The 19,391-nt window shown below is 53.1% G+C and overlaps 1 protein-coding gene across 8 annotated transcripts in view; it reads right to left on the bottom strand.

The window, feature by feature from the left end:
- Positions 1–19,391, bottom strand: part of TOX2 (TOX high mobility group box family member 2) — a 130,575-nt gene that overhangs the window by 68,079 nt on the left and 43,105 nt on the right. For 7 of the 8 annotated variants that reach the window (XM_051845035.2, XM_051845030.2, XM_051845033.2 and 4 more), the window contains one exon: positions 11,300–11,365. The exons of the other annotated variant lie outside the window; for it this stretch is intronic. In XM_051845035.2, coding sequence (XP_051700995.2) covers positions 11,300–11,365 — 66 coding nt within the window. The remainder of the gene's footprint in view (positions 1–11,299; positions 11,366–19,391) is intronic. 8 annotated transcript variants of the gene reach the window in all.

The following is a 19,391-nucleotide window of genomic DNA, read 5'->3' on the forward strand; positions in this document are numbered from 1 at the left end:
CATTCAGTCCCCAAATGCACACACTAGGGTGGAGAGAGGACAAGTGGCCCATCCAAGGGCACACAGTGGGAGAAGCTGAAAAGGGGCCAGGCCCAGAAGCTAAGGGCCCAGCGCCATTCTGGAAAGTTCCCCAAATCTGGCCTCACTTCTAGTTTGTGATCTCAAGCTGAGTTCATGCTTAGCAATGAACACATGTGTAAAATCAGGATTTCTCAAACCAGAGCCAAAGACTCGGTCCCTGCAAGGGATGCAAAGTGTCAGGGGGACTGTTGGGGGCGGAGAGAGGATGCTGTTTTGAAGAAAATCTTGAAATTCCATGTTTCCAACCCATGGCTGTGCCCTCCCCCCAGCCCCGTATACTTCCTTTACCATTGCCATTGTGTGCAGCCCATTTAGAGAGAGTGAACATTTCCTGGGATTCAATTTTCCTCATAATAGTTGGAAGGAAACAGAACTATATGCTGTAAACATTCACCTCATTGTATGAAAAATATCTTTATTATGGAGGAGGCATCACAAATGCTCACCAAGGTCCTCCCCCTGATCCCATTCCTAAGCCTCTGGGCCTGGGTCCTCCAATATGGAAGCCTCTCACGGGGCGGAATCCGGAGGGTCAGAATATTTTCAGGACGGGGATGCAACACTAAGATGGGTGAGAAGTAAGTGCACGCCCCTGCTCTGAGGTTGTCGCTGAGCGACGCCAGAGAGGCTGTGCGTTTTTTCTGAGCACGTGCCGAGTGCGGACGGGGAAGAGCTCATTAGTTCAATCTGACACACACTCGATCGTCTCCATACGTGCCGGGTGGGGGCCTTCTCCTCCCTCCTTGCATTTCATCCTTCAGCTGTGAAATGATATTACATTTCATCAGATTCAAGCAAAATCTACGGTCGTGAAACCGCTTCCTTTAGGGCCCCTCATATGTATTCCGAATTCATGAATCGTGTTCCGATAACACAACCATAATTATTTTTAAAGTGTGAGGTTTGTGGCTTTCATAGGAAATGCTCACAGAAGGCCTTTTCTCCTTGATGGCTTGCAATCGGGGTGGTAGTCGCTGCTGTTACCTGCTCCGCGCCACAGCAGGCGGAGCACAATTGCATTTTCATATGGATCGCAAGCTCCTCGCCCCAGTTTTAATTAAAGCAATAAAAGCGCAGTCGTCTGCCCTTTACAGTGTACACAGATGCAGAGGCCAGGGCTGCTCAGCTTAGATTTCACGCCCAGCACGAGGGTCTCCTGTGCCCCGATGTCACTCCCGGGGAGTGACTGCCTTTGTCTTCAACCACCCCTGGCTCGCTGAGCGGCAGCATGACGGCATCAACAGTGCCCACTTGAGAGGGTTAATGTGAGGACGCCCGACACGAGGCCAGGCACGGCGCTGCCCAGCGGAGGGCTCTGTAAGCACTACTAACAGTGCCAGCGGCAGCAGTAGCAGCAGCTGCTGCAGCATTGACCCTGGAGAGAACCAGCCGGGCATTCACCCTCATTATTCACAGGAGGAGCAGGTTCTGAAGGAAGTAAGGCGGGACAGAACCTCGAACTCAGAGCTCCCAGCTTTCTCCCATCCTGGGCATCTTACACTGCCCCCTGCTGGAAGGAGGCCATGACTTCAAGGCCCAAAGGATTTCCGCTTTCAGGGACTGGCAGGTCCAAGGTCTCCCCTGCACCAGCTCCCTATCTCCCTGCCTCCTGGGGACACCATCTACCCACCCTAGGTCTATGCTGGGTCCAAGTGGGAGGACAGAATGGCCATCCTGGAAGACCGCAAGGGAAGGCTTCTGCCAAACACAGCAGTAGCACTCAGAACCAAGCGTTGGAGTCCACTGAACTCTGAGCTCTCTGTGCCCGTGGTGTGCCAGGCACAGTGTGGGGCACATATGGGGACTCTGGCCTGTATGACAAGATGACTGCTCTCCAGCATGCGTCCCACCATCCCTGGTCAGGGTGCTGATGGGAGCAGGGGGTGGACAGAGCCATGCCGAGAGCTGCTCATGCTAGGTGAGGGTCGCACCTGCTAGGTGAGGGTCACACCTGGTGGCGCTCATCTTTGCTGATGCTCACTGCTCTCTGGAGGCCCAAGGGCTCCTCCGTGAGCACCCTAAGCAGAAGCCCTCCCCAAACCATCAGGCCTAGAGGGCAGTGTCTCCTTACAAGCAGCTCCTGGGCCACCGGGATTGCCACTCTAACAACACGGCCCTGTTTCCCAGCTACATCTTAGAAAGTGCCCTCCACTGCCTCCGGCCCCAGTGGGAACTTGGCTTCTCCAGCACACCCCAGCCTCATGCCTCCTCCCTTGGATTGGAAGGTGGGATGGACACCTCCCTCTCCACCGCCCATCCATCCCCTCCTGAGTCCCCTCAGCTTGGTCTCCAGGTGGATGCTGCACTCCACTGCCAGGAGCCTCGGCTCCTCCGCCCCAACATGCCCAGAGGCCTGCCAACACCCACCACAACTCAGCCCCTTCCCTCTCTGACTAGAGCGCCCTCGCCGTCCCGCTCCCCACTTGTGGCACTTCTGCCACTCTGGACTCGTGCCCCAGGCCCATGTCCTCTCCGTGCCCAGCTCGGACTGCTTGGCCCTTCGTGTCCGCCTCTCTTTGGAGCTGAAGAGCTAGGGTGCCGTCCCGTACACCTGCGTGGGCAATCCCTTTCCCTGGTCTAGCACACCCTGACTCCCACCCTGTCTGCACCCACAGCACCTGCACGGGAGCTCGCTCTCCTACACTCCAACAAACACCCAGACCCTCTGCCCCCTACCTGGACCCCAGGGCACTGGCACTCAGCAGGTGACCTGCCCCAAGCCTTCAGGCGCAGATGCCTGCTGCTCCTTGCCCACCCCAGCCCCCTCTGTCCCCGCTCTAGGCTAAGGCCACAGCCCCATCTCCAGGCAGGAGTCACCCCTTCCCATCTGCTTTGGAAACTTAAACCATGAGTCCACCTCACCCTCTCCTGGACGCCTCCCAGCCACAACCCAACACTACAGACTCCTGCCTGTTTAGACGATCCCATCTACGGAGCCCCCATCTCACTGACCTGCAGTCTCCCCTCGTCGTGCAAGCTATTTCTGCTTACTGTTTACACGTCCCCCCTCCCGCTTCTGCTTCCTTCCACCCAGGGACCCACATGATGGCCCCTACCAGCAGAGCTGCGTTAGCTGAGATCTAGATGGCTTCCTTTTTAAAAAAAAATTGATTTTTATTTGAAAGGCAGAGACAGATGGGGAGAGATCTCCAGTCTGTTGGTTCACTCCTCAAGTTCCCACAACAATCATAGTTGGGTGAGGATAAAGCCAGGAGTCTGGAACTCAACCCACGTCTCCCGCATGGGTGGCAGGGACATCATCTGCTGCCTCCCAGGCACATCAGCATGAGGCTAGAGTGGAAGCAGAGGCACTATGAGACGGGATGCAGGCATCTAGGCTTGTAGCTTAACCCACCATACCACAATGCCACCTGCTTAGCTTTCTGAAGTTAAAATAAACTCCTATTTTAAAATCTCCTGGCCGGCGCCGTGGCTCACTAGGCTAATCCTCCACCTTGTGGTGCTGGCACACCGGGTTCTAGTCCCGGTCGGGGCGCCGGATTCTGTCCCGGTTGCCCCTCTTCCAGGCCAGCTCTCTGCTGTGGCCCGGGAGTGCAGTGGAGGATGGCCTGAGTACTTGGGCCCTGCACCCCATGGGAGACCAGGATAAGTACCTGGCTCCTGCCATCGAATCAGCGCGGTGCACCGGCCACGGCGGCCATTGGAGGGTGAACCAATGGCAAAGGAAGACCTTTCTCTCTGTCTCTCTCTCTCACTGTCCACTCTGCCTGTCAAAAAATAAAATAAAATAAATCTCCTAAATATGAAAATCCAAAACTCTTTTCTACCCGTCCACAACCTGCCCCCCCCCATAACACACACACATGATGCACACACAGGCACATACACACGATGCGCAACCCACTGTTCCTTTTTATGTGTCTTTCCAGAGATACTTTAATCAAATGCAAGCACATAAAACATTCTTATTACCTTTATTGCATAAATGGTAAGAAACAACTCTTACTGTTTTTACACCTTGCTTTTCTGCATCAATAATGTATCTAAAAAACTTGGATATCGCTTCAGTTTCCTTATTGAGTCTCATGCTATTCCTTTTGATAGAGCTGCACGATTTATTTAATTAATCCTATATTGCTGGGCATTCATGTACATCCAATCTTTTGTCATTATAAATAATACCACAATGGATAATCTCAAATATGTCATTTTTCATGTGCACAAATGTATCAATCAGTAGGATATATTTCCAAAAGGAGATGATCTGAATTAAAAATCAGTGCACTGGGAGTTTTGCTAGATGGTGCTAATTTGCCTCCTGAGTTGTTAAACCATGTACTACCTGCCTCCCCCAACAATGCATAAAACGCCTGGTTCCCCACAAGAACACCAACAGAGAGGTAGCAAACTGTTGGGTTTTTATTAATCTCAGAGGTGAAAAATGGTAGTTTTTTTTTAAAGTTATTTATTTGGGTTGGAGAAAGAAGGGGGCAAGCGTGCGCGCGCGCGCACACACACACACACACAAATAAGTGGAGAGAGAGAGAGAGCTTCCATCCACTAGCTCATTCTCTAAAACCAATTGCCTGCAACAGCTGGTGCTGGCTGGAGGCCAAAGCTGGGAGCTGGGAGCTGAGAGCTGGGAACTCAACCCAAGTCTCCCATGTCGGGGGCAGGAACCCAGTGACCTGAGCCAGCACCTGCTGTCCCCTAGAGTCTGTGTTAGCAGGAGGCCGGTATCAAGAGCCAGAGCTCTAAGCTGAACCCAGGTGCACTGATGTGAGATGTGGGCATCCTCAGGCGCACTGATGCGAGAGGTGGGCGTCCCACCCAGCACATAACTGCAAGGCTAAGGGCCCGTCCCCCAAGTGCAGCTTTGCTTTGTTTCTCGATGAACCCGTCCTAGCCCTTGTCCACATGTCCATCTATTTCCTTTCCTTGGCCCATATCTCCTTCCCTTTTCTCCATCAGGGTTTGGATGGATTTGTAGGAATTCTTCACTTATTCTGGTGGTTGATCCTTCGATTATGCTGTGGTTGATAATATTTTTGCCCAATATGTCATTGGTCTTTTTGATTTTACTTACGTTGTTTTGGTCACATCAGTCTGTGGTCAAATTTTTCGGTCTTTTCTTTGGAGGCTTTGAGTCCTAGAAATGCCCTCCTCACTCGAAAGCCACAAAGCATAATTCAAAGTCTGTCCCGCCGGTGTCTTTTATGGTTTCCTTGAATCTATTTACATCATTCATTCATTTAAAGTGGATCCTTTGACAAGGAAGGAGCTGTGCAGCCAACATCATGTTTCCCTCCTTGGGTTCTGCAACTCTGTGCTCTCCTCCTCCTTCCCATCAGTGCCGCAGTCTTCCACTCCTCTTCTACTTTACCCTCATACGCCGGAGCTCAGCACCAGAGTCATCAGTGCCCCACCAGTCTCCTCTTCCCTCTCTCCCCATGAATCTCACCCACTCCCAAGGACTCAATACCAGGACTTCCAAATGCACTGCTCCTGTGAGCTCTAGACTCTTGCTTGGATGAGCATCTTAAATGAAACATGTCCAAGTTTGACCTTATCAAATCTGTACCTCTCCAGGCCTTCCCAGGGCAGACAATGGCACCACCAGGAGGACTTAGGATCTATTTGAAAGGCACAGTTACAGAGGGAGAGAGAGGGAGAAGCAGAGAGAGAGAGTGAGAGAGAGATAGATCCTCCATCCACTTCTCTCCCCAAATGTCCACAACAGCCAGGGCTTGGCCAGACCAAAGCCAGGAGCCAGGAACTTCCTCTGGGTCTCCCACGTGTACAAAGGGGTCCAAGTACTAGGCCATCTTCTACTGATTTCCCAGGGGCACTAGCAAGGAGCTGGACCAGAAGTGGAACATCTGGGACTCAAATTAATGTCCACAAGGGGATGCTAGCATCACAGGTGGTGGCTTTCCCCACTGCACCACAAGGCCGGCCCAGAGAGAAGTAACTTTATTGCTCTTTAACACAGGAGGATGACAGGTTGACAGCAACGATATAGTTAATTATACAAGGTAATTCAAGAGGTTTGTGGAAAATGGAATTAAAAGATTATTTTGCACAAAATATTTTAATTCTATTTTCTATGAGCTTTTTGAAGTACTCTCATATATTTCAAAATAGTTAGTAGAGAGGACTTTTAATATTCTCAGCACAAACAAGCGATTTGAAGTGATGGGTACTCTTGTTATCCTTGTGTGATCATTACACATTGTACACAAGTATTGAAACGTCATCCTGTGCCCCCTATATAAGTCCAATTACTATGTCTCCATGGGAAAAAATGTTGTAAAAAAGGATTGAAAGTAAAAGAAAGTGGCACCACCCCCCACACTAGGAACAGGCTCATGCTCAGAGCCCGGTGTCACCCATCAAGCCATCACTCTCTCCCTTTCACTGTCAATACCTACAGCTTGATTTCCAAAACACATCTCAGATCCTTCTGCTTCTTCCTGCCTGCTCTACCTCTACCGTAACCTAGGACCCCAGCAGCCCCCACGAGGGCGATGACCACACCCTCCTGGCTGGTCTCCCAGCATTCACTCTTGCCACCGAGAGCTTTGAAAACAGCAAACTTGATCGTGCTATTCCATCTCCCTCGATCTCTACTCTGTCTCTCCCTGTTACACCCACACACACACACCTTCAGTGATTCTTGGGAAAAATCCTGACAGCTTTAGCAGTCAGAATTAAAAGCCATGCACATGGCACATGGCCTCCACCCCCTGCCAGGAAGACAGCAATGAAGGGACATTGGCAGCACTGTTGAAGGGACAAATAGGCACTTGTTGGTGACACCCAGGGCAGAGCTGCGGCTAAGCACCAGGGGCCAGCAGAGGCTCCTCTCCGTGGTCCCTGCGTTACTTCTGATGACAACAACAACGAACCCGCAATGTAGCTGGCTTTTCCCGGTGCCGGCTTTGCATACTCTTGGGTTAGATTCCCCCAAAGCAGAGTCTGTGACAGGGCTTCCTATGAAAAGAGAGGGGTGGAGCTGAGCGAGGCGTGGTCTCAGCTGGGCCTCGCTACAGTCAGCTCCGTGGTGAAGGCCCCTTGAGAAAAGGGACTCTGCTCCTGGACACCCCTGGCACCCCCTGCTCAGGGTTCCCACCTGGCAGTGGCCGAGTCCCTGAGAAGGGCGGCTGTGAGTAGTTAGCAGCTGCCACCAGCAGCCGGACGACAGGCACCCCAGCCTGCTAGAGAGGCTGGGGCCCCAACAGACTCCAAGACGCACCCCTCCTTGGATTCTCAGAGCACCCTGGAGGCAGGCGATGCCCGCCCATTGCACGGGAAGCAGACATCCCTTGCACAGGGACATCTGGCCCCTGCTGGGCATGGCAGATCTGGACTCTGGATCCTGCCAGCTGGGGCCGGAGCCCACTTGTTTTCTCCTTCACCTCATTCCAGGAAGAAGCGGACTCTTCCTGGATCACATAACCAGGGACTAGCAATCCCGGCAAGCCCTGGACAGGATCTGCTCTCACTGGGGGAAGGGCCATCTGCCCCAGGCACCCCGCCTCCAGGTGCCGCTGATGGGCTGCAGCCCTGGCAAGTGGGGCAGAAAATCGTCCCGGGGCGGGGTGGGGGTGTGTGGCAATGCATGAGGGCTAATGGGAGCTGTGCAAGGGATTTTGTGGAGGCCTGCAAAAGCCACACTGTGAAGCATGTACTTGCAAAAGAGACCTGAAGTCCCTAAGCGCAGGTTTGAAAACTTTTTAAAAAGGCACACATTTCCAAGTCAAGAAGAGGCTGTTTGGGGGAAGTGCTCCATTAAGGGGGCCTTGCGGCGCAGCAGGTGAATCCACTGCTGGAGGCGCCCCCTCCCACATCAGAGTGCTGCTTCAAGGCCCGGCACCTCTGCTTGCAATACAGCTTCCTGCCAACATATCTGGGGGTGGGGGTGAGGTGGGCAGGGGGCAGCGGGTGATGCTGGAAGTGCTTGAGTGCTCCCCTGGGATGGACTCTTGGGCTCCTGACCCAGCCCCAGCTGTTGGGGATGTTTGGGGAGTGAGCCAGTAAATGGAAGTGCCGTGTGTGTACGCGTGTGTGGCTCTGCATTCAAGCAGGTGAAAATAAGTAGACTTTGTCTTCAAGGGAGCGGGTTTGTAACATGATTAAACAGAATATTCTGAACACAAATGCTTTCCAGAAATGGCTCCCCACTCCTAACCAGATCTTGTACACAGTAGATGTCCAACAAGCACTGCAAACGAGCAAGCTTTGCATTTAACCATATTTACAGTGTTCTCGGTCATGTGGAGAGCTGATCCTATGAATGCTGCATGGGCTGTGGGGCCTTCCTTGCACCCACGCGGCCGCATATTTATGTCAATCCTTCAGGAGCTGGGACAAGCTGCTCCCTGCAGTTGGTGAGCAGACACCATGAGAGGCACACATGTGTGTGTGCAGGTGTGAGTTTAAGCAGGCACAGGGGAAGACGGGGAGGAAACACACAGCCGTTTTCCCATTAGAGACTTAGAATCCGGCAGAGTCCCACCAAGCCAAGGGAGCTATAGGAAATGGAAGAATTTAAGTCCTTTCTCATCAAAATCAGCATGAACTACATCCATGTGTTTTCCACACGCGGTAGTTTGTGCGTTGCAGGTCCTCCTGACGTGAGGTACAGTCTCTTTCCCCGTGACTGGCTTGATCAACGGACTGAGCCGCAAGAATCATCTGCAGGTCCAAACCTAAACCTCAGGAGGTCTTGCAGCTCTGCAACCCTTCTCCCGCCACGTGAACAAGCTGAGGCCAGCCTGCTGGAGGGGGAGAGACCAAGTGGAGCAGGACAAGCGCCCCACCCCCAACCCACCACACTGACTCCTGTGATCCTAGCCGGGACCAGAAGAGCCACCTAGCTGAACCCAGCCATACTGCCAACCCCTGGGATCATGAACTAGGTAAGCATCTGTTGCTCTCCACCACGACATTCTAAGGTATTTGTTATGCAGCGAAAACTCGCTGACACACTATAGGAAGTCTCCATTGCAGCTGTACAACTCACTCCCATGAAGATGCCATCTGGTAGACCTGAGAATCTTGATGTCAACTGCATAAAGCCCTAAATTAGGAGGACCCTTTTCTGGGTGACAACACAGAAGACTGGGAAGGACCCTCAGGAAGTCCAACCACCTGGTTCCATTGTCAGGAAAACTGGATTTCAGAGCAGAGAAGGGATCACACTCACTCATGGCGCAGATATTTCCTGAGTGTCTGCTTTGTGCCAGATACTGGGCCCCCCTGGGCCACGCAGCAGTGGATATGAGACTAGAATCTTCTCTCATGGAGGTCACGGTCTAGCGTGGAAGTCAGACCTTAGCCAAGATAGATATGTGGAAAACGACAGTAACTAATGCCAGGGATTCAAACAACCAGGTGGCATCAGAGAGAATCAGGGGAGGGGACCTCATCAGATTGGGAGGGTCACCTTCGAGGGAGGGGACATTCAGGCTGAAGCAGGGTGGCAGCAGCGTTTGGTGGGAATGGGGCCCTGCACAGGCAGGGCAAGGTGAGGCTGTGCAGCATCTCTGAGCCCCAGCCACACAGCTGTGAGCCACCTGGGCTGTCGGCCAGCAGCCCTCAGCCTCAGTTCCACCCAAACAACCGCTGAGAAGGCACTTTGAGATCTGAGAAGCTGTGGGAGAGCAGCCGAAAAAGTTGCCGTGCGTGGCTTGGCAGGGGCTTGGTTTGTCCTGGGTCTCCTCTCCCAGGGACCACACTCCTCTCTGCCTAAGCCCACAGAGGCCACTGGGTCCCACTTTCCAATAGAGCCTGAGCCAGCACTGACCACACCACAGGATGGCTCAGGCCGCCAGCACTCCCTGCGCTGACACAGTGCATTGCAGGTTGTGGGAGGGCCCGGGTGGATACTCAGGGGTAGGTCTGTGCTTGAGGCAACCCCATGTCCAGGTTGATTATGGACCATTGAGCCACTTCAGAGTGGGCTACCAAAATGACAACCCACAGGGCTGGTGCTGTGGTACAGGGGAGTCAAGCCACTGCCTACAACACCGGCATCTCATATGGGCGCCGGTTCAAGACTCAGATGTTCCACTTCTGACCTAGCTCCCTGCTAATGCACCTGAGAAAGCAGCAAGAGATGGCCCAAGTGCGTGGGCCACTGCCACTCATGTGGGAGACCTGGAAGAAGCTCCTGGCTCCTGGATTCAGCTTGGCACAGCCCTGGCCGTTGCAGCTTTTTGGGGAATGAACCAGCACATGGAAGATCTCTCTCTCTCTCTTTCTCTCTCTCTAACTCTGCCTTTCAAATAAATTTTTTAAAAAAATGACCACCTGCCGGACCTGAGCCCGTCTTGCTGGCTGACACAGCCAGAGCCACACGAAGGCAGCTCTGCAGCAACAGCAGTACGGCGCGCACACAGGGACTGGCCAGGGACGGGCATGCTGGCAGCCCCAGCGCAGGGACCCTCACACGGCCCGGGACAGGGAGCAGCCACGCAGCAGAGCTTCCGTGCACCCCTGGCCCCGAGACTGCAGCATCTTCTGCACTGGCCACGCTCCCCAAGGCCCCGGCCACACGTTACTCACCTATGGCCTGTCACAGAGCAAGGCATGTAAACACCTGTGAGGGTTCTCGCTGGCATCACGTTGTGCAGTGAGGACCCTACCCCGGCCCTCAACCAGAAGGTAGAACCCTCCCCTGGCCCTCAGCCCCCGCAGTGAGGACCCTCTGGGGTATCATGGTCTACACTGAGGAAGCTCCCAGCTCAGAGAAATGAACTCTGCAGAGAGCAGGGTCAGTAGAAAACCCAATTCCCACCGGTATCTGTGCATGCCTGGGCATGGGGACCTCACAGGCAGCCTCTGCTCTCCTCCCTTGGTGCCCTGTCCGCTGCCCTCCCGGGGCCGTGCCCTGCTCCAGGTGGGCAGGAGAGCCCTGCGTGACTGTAGGGAGCGCAACTCTGTGGGGGCTGCACAGCGGCAAGAGGCAGGTGACACGGGACACCTCAGCTCACTGCTGCTGAAAACCTCCCTCTGAGCCTGGGGAACACAGGCCAGGCGTTTCCAGCTCCATGAGGGTCGCTGATGTCCACTCCAAGCCAGAGAACACTGCAGCTCCACTTTGATCGTCCCTTTCAAGGGCACTCAACTGGGAATCGTGACCGCTGTGACGGAGGACAGTCATGGGCTGTGCCCGCCCCCCTCACTCCAGGAGCAGCCCGGCTTCAACCAGCCCCACGCTTAGCCCCCGGCCTGGGGAGGACAGGGCACCCACCTGGCTGGTTGACAGGAGTTCTGGGTTGCCGTCACTCATCCCCACGTAGGCACTGTCACCATCAAACTAGAACAGAGAGAGAGAGAGAGAAGCAGCTCTGATTAAACTGTTCCTGAAGCGGCACCAGGAAAAGCCACTGCAGGAGGTCAGGGTACCGAGGGCACTGGGAGGGAGGGGCTGTGGGCCCGCAGAGGCCAAGGTCGGAGCCCAGGACGCCCCAGGCCCCATTTTAGCAGGGCTTCTTCTAGGGTGGAAGGTGTAGCCCCTGTTCTGGGAGCCCCGAGGGCTTGAGCTGCATTGTTACTCATACTTAGAACAAAGTGTGCTTTCTACACCTTGTCTGTAGACACAGGCAGGCTGCCTCATCAGGTACTGAAACTCCCATCCCCCAGAAGTATGCAAACATCTCCCATGGCCAAAATGATGTTCAGGGACTGGACTCCCGCATGCTGGGGAACACTGAGATCTCCAAGCCCAAGGTCCCGAGAGTCTACCCCAGCCATGCCGTCCGGCTGTTACCATCCTAAATGGCTGTACCTATGCACCCACCCCATCCTTGTCCCTCAGGGCACCCTGGCCATGTGCAGGGAGTGCTGTGATAGGAACCACCAGCAAGAATTACAATCCTGTGTTCAGAGAAGCAGGTGTAGAGAGAAACATGGGCTCCGAGGCCACGGGCTCCTTCTGTGTCCTGATGTGTGGTCTGAGCTAGTGTGCAAACACTGGAGGCTCCTCATCCGCCCAGTGGGGGTGACAGCAGTGGGCCCCGTGCTGTAAACTCCTGCAGTGGACAGCACTGGACCCTCGGGCGTCTCAGGCAGCAGTCCCCAGACACACGGCATCAGGCAAGGGCTCACCGCATGTGGTCCTTCAGGGGGTCCCCTTGGGGAGAAATCTGTAGGGTGAGAGGGAAGCAAGACAGGGCAGTGGCCAGAGTGAAGTAAGGATGCAGATTGTGCTGGACACTTGCTTTGGCCCTGTCCCTCGGACACCCTGGGACATGCATTGCTCTGCAGAGCTAGTCAGGCCTTGAAACTAAAGGCAAGGAGGCCCTGCAGGCCAGGCAGGCTGGTCATGGGCTGTGGGCCACCCCACATTTGGTGAAGAACAGCCCTCGGAGAATGACACTGGCTGCCAGCCACCAGCAGGCAGCGCTCACGGCGGGAGGCAGATGGCTTGAGCCAGAGGGTCCAGAGTGGGACACCAGCGGCAGTCACTTTACTTTAATTACACAACTGATAGGCACAAGGTGCAAAATTCCAAAACTATGGAAAGCAACACTGCCCAGCCCATCTGCTCCCCTCCCTGGAGACTCCCGGTCCCCCAGCTTTACAAATCCCTTCGGAGGTGGTCTACATCATGCGAGCGGGCTCTGAAAGGTAAGTTCATTTCCTGCAAGATACAGAAATCGATGCATGGATTTTCCATTCCCGTGTTTGCCACGTCCTGAAGACACTGTGTAGGATTTCCAGTCATCTCTTTCACACCGACGACAGCACACTAGACACACTACTTGCACTAGCGTGCTCTCTTTGTAACACGCCTCGGGAAGGGTTTCACGTCTTTCTTCCGGGACCCGGCAGTCCACAGATGTAGCCAACATATGTGAGCAGTCGAGCTCCCGGGCAGCTGAGTGGTTTCCAGCCTCCACTACTCCAACATTGCTCCCAGAAGGTTCTGTACCTTCGTCAGCTAGCGTGGCCTGATTGATCTGCCGGGCTCACTGTGTGAGTAGATTTTCTGCTGGACCACTCAGACGTGTTTTTGCGATTGACAGCCATCACCATGGGGAGGGACCTTGCGGAGGTTTTAAACATCCTCACTCCCACAGCCGTGCTTGAGGGCTTGGCTCACACCCTGCCCGCAGAGAGACTTCACTCAACAAGCACCTTGGAGGCAGCCCCTACCCCCACCCCCACCCCCCCGCTCTGAGAACCACCTGCCCCTGCCTGCCGTGCCCACGCTGAGCCCTGCACTGCCTCACTTCGCTTGTTGTGCTACAGCCCCTTTTGCCTTGTGGCATGCTCAAGAATTTACTTTTTTTAATAGAATTAAATTTGTTAAAGATTTATTTATTTATTTGACAGGCAGAGTTTCAGAGAGGCAGAGGCAGAGAGACAGAGAGGTCTTCCATCCACTGGTTCACTCCCCAGTTGGCTTCAATGGCCAGAGTTGGGTCAATCTGAAGCCAGGAGCCAGGAGCTTCTTCTGGGTCTCCCATACGGGTACAGGGGCCTAAGGACTTGGCCCATCTTCCACTGCTTTCCCAGGCCACAGCAGAGAGCAGGATCAGAAGTGGGGCAGCCGGGACTGGAACCGGCACCCGTATGGAACGCCACAGCGCCAGCCCCAATAATCTACTTATTAACCATTTTCATTGCCTGCAGTTGGAGTCCTCCTGCTGAAATTAAGGATCCTGGAGTCAAGGATCGGGTGGATCCATCCATGGATGCCTCCCAGCTCCTAAAATAGTGCCTGACCCAGAGTAGATAGTCAAGAAATGTTTGCAGGGGCTGGCGCTGTGGCGTGGCAGGTAAAGCCTCCACCTGCAGTGCCAGCATCCCATAGGGGCTCTGGTTCGAGTCCTTTCTGATCCAGCTCTCTGCTATGGCCTGGGAAAGCAGTAGAAGATGGCCCATTGGGCTTCTGCACCCGCATGGGAGACCCAAAAGAAAAACCTGGCTCCTGGCTTAGGATTGGCACAGCTCTGGCCATTGCGATCATCTGGGGAGTGAACCAGCGAATGGAAGACCTCGCTCTCTTTCTGCGAACCAGTGAATGAAGACCTCTATCTCTTTCTGCCTCTGCCTCTAACTGCCTTTCAAGTAAATAAATAAATCTTTAAAAAAAAAGTTTGCTGAACAAATGAATGAATGAATGAAGACGTCACTACAACATTCACATTGTCTCTCTCTCTCTTTCTCTCTCTCTCTATATATATACATATATTTTGGACAGGCAGAGTTAGATAGACAGTGAGAGAGAGAGAGACAGAGAGAAAGGTCTTCCTTCCGTTGGTTCACCCCCCAAATGGCCACCACAGCCGGCGCACTGCGCCAATCCAAAGCCAGAAGCCAGGTGCTTTCTCCTGGTCTCCCATGCGAGTGCAGGGCCCAAGCACTTGGGCCATCCTCCACTGTCTTCCCGGGCCACAGCAGAGAGCTGGACTGGAAGAGGAGCAACCAGGAGAGAATCCGGCGCTCCAACTGGGACTAGAACCTGGGGTACCAGCACCGCAGGCAGAGGATTAGCCTAGTGAGCCGTGGTGTCGGCCTCTCTCTCTTTTTTTAAGATTTATTTTTATTTATTTGAAAGACAGAGTTACAGAGAGAGGTAGAGACAGAGAGAGAGGTCTTCCATCTTCTGGTTCACTCTGCAAATGGCTACAATGGCTACAGCTGAGGCGATCTGAAGCCAGGAGCCAGAAGCTTCTTCTGGGTCTCCTACATGGGTGCAAGGGCGCAAGGACTTGGACCATCCTCCGCCGCTTTCCCAGGTGCACTAGCAGGGACCTGAATCGGGAATGGAGCAGCCAGGACTCGAATCAGGGTCCATATGGGATCTTGGAGCGGCAGGCTGGGGCTTTTATCCTCCACATTGTCTCTTACCAAACCTGTCTTCCTGTGTTGGTTCTACCCAAGTGCCTCCTTGACATAGGGAGGAACTGAGTTCCTTGGTGACTGCTGTGTTGCCCAAAGATAAGGACAATGCCATACCTGGTGTGGACGCTGATCCCAAATGCAAGGCTCCACCCACCATACTGCACCCGGAGCTAATGCTGCAAGGCCCTGCTTAGGGGCCACCTCCTCTGAGAGGCCCACCATGCTATGGCCTCCCCTGGCTGCCTCTCTTACAACAGACTCTCTCCACATTTGTCATCTGTCCCAGAATGGCAGCAATGTAGATGCTAGAATGTGTCCCGGTCACTCTGAATGCCCCAGCACCTGGCACAGGCATTAGGAGCAGAGCTGTGAATGGGGCTGGGTGGGGGACCTTGAAACAAAAGCTCCTGGCTATGGTAGATGTCACCATGGCCACTGAGGACTTGGATAAAAGAAAAATTTTTTTAAAAATGATAAATGATTTATACATATATTCTAACAGAAAGAATAATTGGAAATGGAGAGGGACTAAGTTTAATGAGATATCTGAAATATAAAGCAACATTTCTTAAACTATGATATTGGTCAAAAATAGGACTATGTATCAAAGGAGCAGAGGGAACAATGATCTGCCAAACCTTGGTGACAGCCATCATTTCCCAAATGTTGGCTGGGACAGGGCCACCATGAAGGCAGGGGCCACTGTCTATGTAGTCTGCTGATGTGCAAAGCGGGCGATCAATGCACATTTGGTGAATGAACAAACATCTCACTGAGCAAAATGCTTCCCGTAAAATACTTCAATTAATCCTCACAACAGAGCAATGAGGAAAGCATTCGTTTCCCTGAGTCAAAGCAAGGAAACTGGTCAGGGGTAGGCATTTAGCCTAGTGGTGAAGACGTCCGTGTCTCACATCAGAGATCCGGGTCTGCCTGATTTCAGCTTCTTGCTAATGCACACCCTGGGAGGCAGCAGGTGATGGCTCTAGTTATTGGGTTCCTGCCACCCACGTAGGAGACCAGGATGGAGTTCCCGGTTGCCAATTTCAGCTCAGCCCAGTCCTAGCCTTGGAGATATTTGGGGATAAACCAGTGGATAGGATCCGTCTGCTTGCCTGCCTGCCTCCCCCCACCCCACCCCACCCCGCCGCCTTCTGTCTCTCAAACAAATTAATTAATAATAACAATAAATGAAAAGCAAGGAAACAGGTGTAGAGAGGATAAGTAGGGACTCCAGGGTCATTTATTTTCTTTTGCTCGGTCTTTCCCATGGGGCTGCAAGCTCCTTAATGGATCTTTCTCATAATGAACAATTAGCCCAGGGCCCGGCCTCTAACAGGTGCTAGCTAAGTGTGTGTTAGAGACCAGGGAGAAGCAGGAACTCCCCACACGGAGCAGTGGGCAATGGCCTTGGTGATGGGGGTGGGAAATCCTGGATTTTGCAGCAGGGAGTGTTGGGGGCAGGCATGGGGGAGGGGCAGTAGAGCCCATGAGGTCCCCAGAGCTTACTCATTCACTTGTCTGTTCAGCCAACATGGAGACAGCCGCTGCACGGCACAGCAAAGCTTGCTTCGGGCTCTCAAGGAGAACTTGAAAGGTCAGCATAGGTGTCCGGGGAGGGCCTGGGTCTGCCTGAGGTCTGTTGCCCTGGGGGCCTTGCATGGGGTCCTGGAGCAGGCCAAGCAGTCCTGTACAGAGCCCCACAGGCAGAAAGGGAGGCCCTGGCTCTGCCCACCTCTGCCAGGGCTCCACTATGCCAGAGCCCATGGAGGGAGGGAGAAGAGAGGGGTGTGTGAGGGGAGCCCTGAGGGCTCCTGGGTTTTGGGTTTCCAGGGCACTGAGGCACAGGGCTCACTCTTTCTTCCTCTCCTCCTACAAGACCTTCTAGGGGATGGACTTACAAGCCAAGGGGTCAGATCACAGAGCTGCCTTTGCCCTCAGACATAGCAAGGCCGCCTCCTCTTCGCGTGCACACCTGCACCGACCCCCACTAACGCAAAGGTACAGGACTACACAAGTGTGGAGTCAGGACTACACAAGTGTGGAGTCACATAGGTATCACAGACCTGAGCTGGTATGGACCCGTGTTGCATACTGCACAGCAGATGAGACAGCACTTAACCACACACACACCACGTCCACAGGTGACACACGCCAACACCAACAGTGCAAGCTTCTGTGTGCACATCTCAGAGACCCTGCACGTGACTGGGTGCAAGAACCCACAGCAAGCACGTCTGGGAGAGACAGGTGAACTCGCACACCGTGCATCTGCAACCGCAGGAACGCAGCTCCAAACAGCCACTGCATATGTGTAGAGGGATATGCAGAGGCACGTGAACTTCAATTCTGGGCAGATTTCACAGTGTTTCAGTCCCTTAGTCAAAGGTCTTTTTTCACCCACCCAACCTCTGCTTTGCTTTAAAATGTAGGGGGGATAAATGGAGAGGGAACAACAGCCTAAGAATTTCCATGAAATGCCAGGAGAACATCCTTGTACACTGACTGGAATAGATTAATTTCCCCCATTTCATATTCTAATTATAATTCCTTTTCCCACTGCCATCTTCAGTCCTCATTACAGCTGGAAGATTGTTCTGCAGAAGCCAGGCCTTCGTCTTCTCTTCCCAAGAGTTTTGTCATGGAAATGAGTTTTGGAATCAGAAAGAACCCATATTTTTGCAAATATCGAGTGTGTGGGGCTAACCCTTTCATGACAGCCACCAGGGACACAGCTCACAGAGGCTTGGACAGGGTCTGCCTCTCCCCACACTGTGTGGTCCCCTTAGGGACACATTCCTAGAACCCTCCCCACCCCAAATAAGCACATGTTTCCCCAAAGTATTTTCTTAATATTTAAGGAAATGTAGCAAATAGGTAGCCAAGGTAAAAAGCCTCGATCTTAGAGAATCAGATCCCAGCTCCATCTGTGCCACCTTGGACAGGTTTCTTAACTGCTCCAAGCCTGTTTCTTCATTCAATGACCCACAGAGTCACTGATTCTTGATGGGCACACTAAATACTTGTGGATGGACACATACAAGTGGATGGTGGATGGACAGAAGGAAGGGAAGGAGAGAGTAATAGATGGATGGTGAATGGATGGATGGATGGATGGATGATGGATAAGATGGATGATGGATGGATGGGTGAATGGACAGATTATGGATGGAATGGGATGGGATGGGATGGGATGGATGGCTGGATGATGGATGGGTGAATGGAGAATGGATGGATGGATAAATTAGTACTATCCAACAAAAACACAATTCAAGTCACAAATGTGAGTCATCTATTTAAATTTTAAACTTTCTGGTACCACAGTTTAAAAATTAGATATAGAAACAGGTGAAATTAGCTTCAATGACAGTTTAAGCCAATATGTTCACAATATTATGATTTCAACATGTTCTTAATATACAATTATTAATTATCAATAAAATGGCTATTTGGTGGTATGGGCGAATGGAGGGATGAAGATGGGTGGTTGGAATGTAGAGACTGGTTGGTTGGAATGAGGAGGGATGGATGGATGGATGGATGGGACAGGATGGCTGAATGAGGTTGAAGAGACAGGTGTATGAGAAGGCGAGAGGGACGGTGGGTAAGAGACAGACGCCTGGGACTGGTGTTTGGGATGCAAGGATGGATGTCTGGATGGGTGGTGCCTGGTGGAGCGCACAGGTGGAATGGGTGGGAGGGACAGTTAGGTGTGTGGGTTTGTGGGCCTGGCATTTCCTCCTCACTCTATTTGCTCTTTCCCTGGACAATGTCACAGCTTCTCAGGGTCACATGTCACTCACTCTCAAATTCTCATCTTCAGCAAGTTGTCTCCAGATTCCACAGCTTCCCCTGGGGGCCTCCCTCATTTACCCAGGAGCACCTGAGATTCAGCACATCCCAAACCGGACTCTTGACCTATGAATACACTTGCTCTCTCCCCAGCACTCCCATCGTAAGAGAAGGTGTCACCACTCTCGCAGTGCCACCCCGGTACTCCTGGGTGACGGAACATGCCTTCTCTCCTCCATCCCCGACTCTGTCATCCACAAAAGCCTGCTGCTCATCTTCAAATCCAGGGCTAGCACCAGGGAGCCCTGGGCAAGCACTTCCCTCCTGGGGTCAAATCTGCATCACGTGGCCTTGCATCGGAGACTTCCGTGACAGCGCAGCCCGAGTCTCAGCCCCGACAGCAGCCCAGTGCTGCACCCTCCGGCGCCCTTGCCTTTGCTTGCTGCCCCGTCTCGAGCCTGCAACACCCTCCTCCTCCCTTTCTCCACCCGCTGAAACCCAACCCTTGCTAGGTCTACCTTTTTTTCCAGGCTTGCTTTTACATCTCCAGATTCTTGGGCCCAACCTGAAAGCCTCCATGTAAAACTCAGCTTTGGACTTAATTCACGAATGTAATTCCTGAATCTGAGCGATGCCGTCACCACTCACTGGCTGGGTGGCCCTGGGTCTAACTTTTCTTAGCCTTAGCATCTCCGCCT

The sequence above is a fragment of the Oryctolagus cuniculus genome, chromosome 11 (assembly GCF_964237555.1).
Source record: "Oryctolagus cuniculus chromosome 11, mOryCun1.1, whole genome shotgun sequence".
Lineage (NCBI taxonomy): Eukaryota > Metazoa > Chordata > Mammalia > Lagomorpha > Leporidae > Oryctolagus > Oryctolagus cuniculus.